The following is a 7,500-nucleotide window of genomic DNA, read 5'->3' on the forward strand; positions in this document are numbered from 1 at the left end:
AATTTCTCTCGGAGGAATATATTTTCGTCTCTGCTTGTGCCGGTTCTGTTCACGTTCGGGCAAGGCCACATCCATCTGATTCCATCCCCAGAGACATCATAAAAAAACAATATATAAAAAAAAAAAAAAAAAAAGGAGTCTGCGTGTTGATCTACGCCTTGCGTGCGTCACCTGAGGTTTGTGTTGTTTGTGAATCTGAACATTTGTTTTCCTAGACGATACGAAGGCCAAGTACAAACGCAAACGCCGTAAAAGAAACGGGCTGCGTCCAGTTTCTTTTCAATTTATCTAAATCTATTAATCAACCAGCTCTACCGTTTCTTGATCTAATTATCTAATGTTATTACTTTCCGTAGTGACTGAATCATTTACAATTTCCCTTGTATCATTTTAATTATACTAATCAATAGATTATTTGATCAAATATTTTTCCACGACGGATTGGAATGGGAACGCAGAAATTTCCTGGCCAATGATGATAAGGCCGGGAGGAAAATAATGAATAGATAAGAGAATATGAATAATAATAATAATAATAATAATGATAATAATAATAAACAGATAAATAAACCTAAAGAAGCCTTTGGGCTTATTTACACAATACTCTACAAAAACTAGAAAGAGACCGAAGGAAAATATCCGTGGGGTGATTCTGGGTGACCTGATGTCCCGTCTTCTTCCATTCTCTTGCTGCGTGCCGTGCTGTTGTCTCTGATAATAATCAATTTGGTGTCACCTACACTATTGTTCGTGCATTTATTGGTGGCTATATACAGAGCAGGTAAGAAAATTGGTGACCTTATTAAACCAAAAATAGTAATACCGAAAGTTTATTTGATAAAATTCCATGTTCGGGGTGTGACAGTGCCTGTATCGGAGAACCTTACATGGAGTTATTCGCAAGATTAAAGGAGCACAGCCGATGTCCAATACCCCCGCAACACCAACGCACTCGTGAACCACATTGACGAAATACATCTATCTAAATGGGGTCAAGCAAGCATATATATATATATATATATATATATATATATATATATATATATATATATATATATATGTGTGTGTGTGTGTGTGTGTGTGTGTGTGTGTGTGTGTGTGTGTGTGTGTGTGTGTGTGTGTGTGTGTGTGTGTGTGTGTGTGTGTGTGTGTGTCTTAAATAGACGAAAACGTACGGTCACCTTTCACTCTTATTTTCCAAGTGGTTTTATTACACATTTTGTGAATCATGTGTTTTTGTGATTTATTCGCATATGTACTTTTATATATATGTATATACATATATATATATATATATATATATGTATGTATACATACACTCGTCCCCGTTTATGATTTTGTTCTAACACCAGACGATTTTATTCAGCAGAGGGGAAACCCTTAGCACGAATGAATTGGATATACATGACCTCAATAACCCATTCCTCTTGTGTACTCTTCTGTATAAATTTCATCCTGGTTAACACCAAGCGCTACTGAGCACAGAGCACGTGGTGAAGGGAGGGGGAGTTGAATCCTGGGAAGGAAGAGATTTCCGGTGGTATTCTTAAAAAATCTTTCCTTATATAAATCTTTCCCTTCCAAGGATTTATAAGATTTATATCAGGGATTTTTTTAAGAATACCACAGGATCGTCTTTATTTCTTTAGACACCTGCCACCCTCGTCCTGGTGTGTCTGGCACGTCGCTCTTGGTGTTCTGCCATTAAGAGATTGTCCTGAGTCGCTTGCATGTCTCTGGCTGTCTTTTGTCATCCTTCCGTAATCATCATCTTTACCTCGTCTTGCAGAGCTTTTGGGAGCTCAATCAACACAAGGCTGGACCACCGGTGACGACGTGACTGTTTTGGCCACCCAGGGGGAAGGGGGATTTGTTTTGGTACATGACATTATGCATGCATATATATATATAATGTATATGAACTGGACCATGATGTGATGAGGTAATTCCATTCGCTGCATTTTAGAATCTGTACACTATGGTGAAGGACAAGGATAATGCCACCAAATTCTCCTATGTGTCGTAAGAGGAGACTAATTGGGGTGGGATAAGGACTGGAGATCCCCCTTATATTTCTAACACGAAGTCAGGGTAGAAAATACACTCTGACACGGCTACTCCCTTTATAATGGAGGTTAAAACCTTTGTGCGAGTATTACTTAAATGGGGCCATCATCGATCAAACTTATTTTCAGGCAAGATAACTCACCCTCAAACGAATAAAATCGTTGGGAGGGAATTGCCATAAGAGAGACTACCAGCCGCACCACAACAAGATGTTCCTCCGGAGACAGACCTCTCCTACTAGACCGGCAATCGGTGACTTCTTTCTCTGCCCGGGCCCGGAATTTTGCTGTCGGACTTCGAGGCACGCGGGAGGACGTTTTCTGCCTTCCGGGGGTTGGGGTTGGGGGGTGGGGCGTCTGTGTGACAAAAGTCTCCAGACTGGTGTTTATCGAGTCTCTGCAACAATCTTTCGCCCCTTTTCTTGATGCTTTTAGGAGTGTCAAACCGCCCTCCGTACACTTAACTTTGAAACGACATGTTTTTTCTTTCCGGAATGGCGTTCCACGGTATTTTATTATTTTCTTTTTGTTCTTAGGCACTTTACCGTTCCTTACATATCTAAATAGTAAAAAAAAAAATGTATAACTGCTCAGTGCTTTCCTTCGGTAATTTATTTTTGTTATTCTTAGTAATTTTACTACTCTTTTATACATGTAGGTAGAAAATATATATATATATATATATATATATATACTTGTTATACGTTGCCCCAACCTAAGCCGTGCAAGAACAAAAGCTTATCGCGGGGTTCCCTGCTACAATGAATATAATAAATAAACCTTACATTGTGGTTCATGCTTGGGTTTAATCTTATTCGCCCCAGAAAGGAGTACACGGTCCGACTTCAGTCCCGTTCAAGGCGCGGCAATTCGATCTTATTTTACCAATCTTATTTGTTTTTTTTATCTTGTTTGTTTTTATCTTTTTAAGTGAGTGTGGATCCTTTTTTAGGTGCAAGCCATTGCGAGTGTGTGCGTGTGCTGCGTGTCTTGTAAAGTGTGGAGGGCGGGATACAGTTTCCACGGTCGATTAGCCCTCCGGCTCTGCCTGGAACGTCGGAGGGCGTCCGGAGAATGGAGGAAGGAGAGAAGGAGGAAAGTGGGTTTCGAGAAAATGGAGGTTGAAGGAAGGGATGAGGAGGAGGAGGGAGGGAGAGGCAAATCGAGAGAAGGGATGGCTGTGAGGGGAAAGAGGTGAAGAATGAACTAGGATAAGCAAGGTCAAACTATCAACACTTTTTTAAAGTCCTCTTGAAGCCGCATTTGCGAACTAATAAAAACTCTATATACCTATATATATATATATACATACATATATATATATACATATATATATATATGCACAAACACACACACAGACACACACACACACACACACACACAATAAGAAACGTTGGGAACTTGTGTTTATGCAAGAGTAACCACTGGGAACGGATAAATTACCAAATCAAAACGATTTCGTGTATTTACATATTCAGTGTTTTTAGAAGACCCAACATATATGATAGAATCCTCATTAATTAGAGCTATAAAGAGTCTTTACAGAATTAATGTCAGTGCGGTAAGGACCCAGCTAAGAGAGGATAACTGGTCTGACGTAACTGAGGGTGAAAGACAGGGTGGTGTGATATCTCCTTTACTGTTTGTGCTGTTCATGGACAGGAGCATGAAGAGGTTGAGACTTGGGGGAGAGGTAACTACATTGGCATATGCAGATGATACTGCGATAATCACAAAGTCTCGTACAAAATTGTAGGATACCCTGAATGCATGGAATGAAGAATTGAAAAAATCAAGAATTATAATAAATGCAAATAAAACTAAAGTAATTATGGTGGCAAGAGAGAAAGATGATATTGAGATAGAAATAGATGGAATACAACTGAAACAAGTGGAAGACTTTCAGTACTTGGGAGTTCAAATAAATGAGAGGTGTTATATGGAGAAAGAAATAACAAGCAAAATAAAAAATATATACAAATAATCTAAGATTAATGTATCCATTACTAAAAGACATACTCATACCATCAAAAGTTAAAGTCATCATATATAAAACGATACTAAGACCATATTAACATATGGCTCAGAGACCTGGACACTAACAATGGGATTAAAGAGCAAGATACAGGCAGCAGAGATGAGAATGTTGTGATTAATAAAGGGAGTAACCAGAAGAGATCGCTTAAGAAATAAGGATATCAGAGATGAACTGGACATCGAATCAATATTAGAATTTGTAGAAAGAAGTAAACTGAGATTGTATGGACACATCATGAGGATGAATCAAGAAAGATACCCTGCTAAATATTATCGATGGAATCCAAGAGGGAAGAGGCCGGTAGGAAGACCCAGAGAGAGATGGAGAGATGGAGTGAGGGAAGCAATTGAAGTGAGAGGATCAACAATAGAGAGAGTAGAAGAAGAGGAACTTAACGAGGATCGTACCTGGTGGAGAAGTTTCGTGAGGCAACACAACTGACAGGGCACTGGCCCTACCTGCTGTATGGTGAGATGAAGGTGAGAAGTGAATAGGCCTACACAAAAGTGCTTTGCTTTGTTAATCCTTTCTTTCCCAGTGGTCATTCTTGCATAAACATACATACATACATACACACACACACATATACATATATATATATACACACACACACACACATATAAATATATATATATATATATATATATATATATATATATATTTCATGTATTACAAAAAAAAAGTCTTCCGAGCGGCAAACGTAGTCTTCAAGAAAGACAAACTTCAATCGATATGACGTCACAGGTCCGGCGTGGGCAGAGCGTCCGTTCTGTCCCTTCCTGAACCCAAATTGTCCGACAGTGCGGGCTACAACTGAATTGCTAGACTGACCAAAATAAACCATCATACAATGTTGGGGAAGGGTGGGGGTAATTGGTCATGATAAATTATAATACAATAGGAGAGGTAAACAGTACCAGTAATTGGTCATGATAAATTATAATACAATAGGAGAGGTAAACAGTACCACATTATGTCAGGGTCGGCTGAATGTCGACTCAGCGATTACCATAATTAATTTTGACCATTTGTGTGCAGTTGTATGCAGTACTTATCAAACTGATCGACGAAACGAACACAAAACCATCCTAGTATGTGGAGACTTGAGCAAATAAAGATGACAATAATTTAGGGAATTTTTCATAAACAAGGTGAGATAGAAAATTTAAATGACAAACATGCACCCAATAAAAAAAAAAAGTAAAAAATCCACAAAACACTGAAAACAGCAGAATTACAAAAATGAACAATATTAGACGTTCCATAAATACAATACATTAAACAATAATGAAAAAATGGACGCTCAAAAATAAATAACGCAGAAAAATAAAGACATGAACAAAATATTGTCATAAAGAAAACAATGAAAGACGACGAAGTGGAAAAATACAAGATCCTGTTTGAAGACATGGAGTGCAGGAAGCCATCGTAAGAACGGGAGAGAAAGAAGAAGAAATTTAAGGCGAGAGAGAAGGGGAAGAACCTTTACGAAGTTAGAAACTCCCCCCCTCCACCCCCCACCCCCACCCCACCCACAGAGGTTGTAGGGGGTGGGAGGGAGGAAGAGGCGGTTAGAGAAAAAGCACACAGAAGACCATAGAAAATCAGGAACGCCGATGGATTGCAGAACAAGAGAAAACGGAGGGGCAAAGCGTAGGAAGGTCACAAGTGGAACACCGAAAACGGGAAGATTGCGTAGGCTAAAGAAAACGCAAGTTAGGATGAAAATAAACAAGAGAAAACGCAATACCATGGTAATTAAAAAGAGAAAATGGAAAGAAGCAGTTATGTCTACACGAAAGGCACTGGCGGATCCAGAGGGGGGGGGGGGGTTGCTGAAGGGACTGAACCCACCCCCCCAAAAAAAAATGCCTTTACATCTCATTGTCAGAAAACTATTTGCTCGATTTTTTTTTAAACCGACCCTCTTGTAATATATATCTAACGTATTTCGGATTTAATTGACACTGTCTGAAGGCCGAACCGGATCTGTAAGTATTCATATGACAACGTCATGGTTGTGTTGGAGCGCAACTGGCTTTCGTCGGTTTCAGTTAGATAGAGCATCGTACGATGGCGTCACGATGGTAATGAATGCTGATGAGTCGAGGTGATTCCGTACGATGCTGTAGCGCAACGCTGGGAAAGCGGGATGGAAAAACTTGAAGTGGCAGTTTTATTTTTTGCCATACTTGTATTCTACTTTTCAGGAAGAACCATGTATGTGCGTGTGTATAAAGCTTTTTACCATTGCAATCTAATTTATTGACCATTTCAATATACTTTTGCAAACAGCTTCAAAATGCTTCTAAAATTGTTAACATTTCAAATCCTCCAGCTGATTTGGGTCGCTTCGCTCGCTTCCCACTCATACATAGTTCAGTCCCCCCCCCCCAACAATTATTTTCTGGATCCACCACTGACGAAAGGTGAAGATAGAGAAGGAGAGAAAAAAAAAAAAAAGAGGAAAAGACCTACGACAGAGATGGAATAAGGACATGAAGAGGACGACGACAAAGATGACAATATGTATCTAAATAAATAAATATATAAAAATAGGATAAAATGAATAAATAAAGAACAAGCAGTAAAGAATGAATAACAATAAAAGAGAAGACGAGGACGAAGGCAAACAAGACGACGAAAACGACGACGAAGAAGCAGGAGAGGAGAAAAAAAAACGAAGTTGAAGATCAAGAAGGGACGAGGATAGCAAGTTTGGAAAACGAATGGCTATCTTGATGACCCATGGGAGGGGAGGGGCCGTACACGGTACCCCAGACATGAGTCTTGAGTTCACTTTTCCACGTGAAGGCATCTGGAGAAGAGAGAGAAAGGAGAGAGAAAATAAATAAATATAAAATAAACACAGGCAAGTGTTCGACTGAATCAATCGTTTGGAGTTTTGAGCAAAATGATAGCGCGCTGAACCCGTCCCGCACCGTGCGACACTACTTTTTTCTTCGGGGGCGAGGGGAGGTGCCACCAGGCGATTTCATTCATCTCTGTAGCATGCCACACTTTCTGGTGTCAAAAGGGTGTGCCATCTGCAGCCAGGCGACTTTATTCACATCGATGGCAACCCCTCATTTGTACCAAATGGGGTGATGTACTGAAGAATGAAAAAAAAAAAAAAAAAAAAACGCCCAAGCGAAACCTTGGCCATGTAACGATCACGACTTGCCCCCCATCCCACATCTCCCCTAGTTATATTAAAAAAAAAAAAAAAAAAAAAAAAAAAAAAAAAATTTAATATCACCATCACGACATATCCACTGCGTGCAGCCTCTGGGGGAAATGATGACTTCCGAGTTTTATGAAGACTTCTGACTTTTAATTACACCATGAGAACACTGAGATATTTCCTTCCACGTTCTTGTTCTCTCTTTCTTTCGG

The 7,500-nt window shown here is 39.5% G+C and overlaps 1 protein-coding gene across 1 annotated transcript in view; it reads right to left on the reverse strand.

The window, feature by feature from the left end:
* Positions 1-7,500, reverse strand: part of LOC143028809 (uncharacterized) — a 202,936-nt gene that overhangs the window by 71,134 nt on the left and 124,302 nt on the right. Inside the window, exon 6 of the mRNA XM_076191172.1 lies at positions 2,210-2,423. Coding sequence (XP_076047287.1) covers positions 2,210-2,423 — 214 coding nt within the window. The remainder of the gene's footprint in view (positions 1-2,209; positions 2,424-7,500) is intronic.

Source organism: Oratosquilla oratoria, chromosome 10 (genome assembly GCF_046742065.1).
Source record: "Oratosquilla oratoria isolate Oo_2021 chromosome 10, ASM4674206v1, whole genome shotgun sequence".
Taxonomy (NCBI): Eukaryota; Metazoa; Arthropoda; class Malacostraca; order Stomatopoda; family Squillidae; genus Oratosquilla; species Oratosquilla oratoria.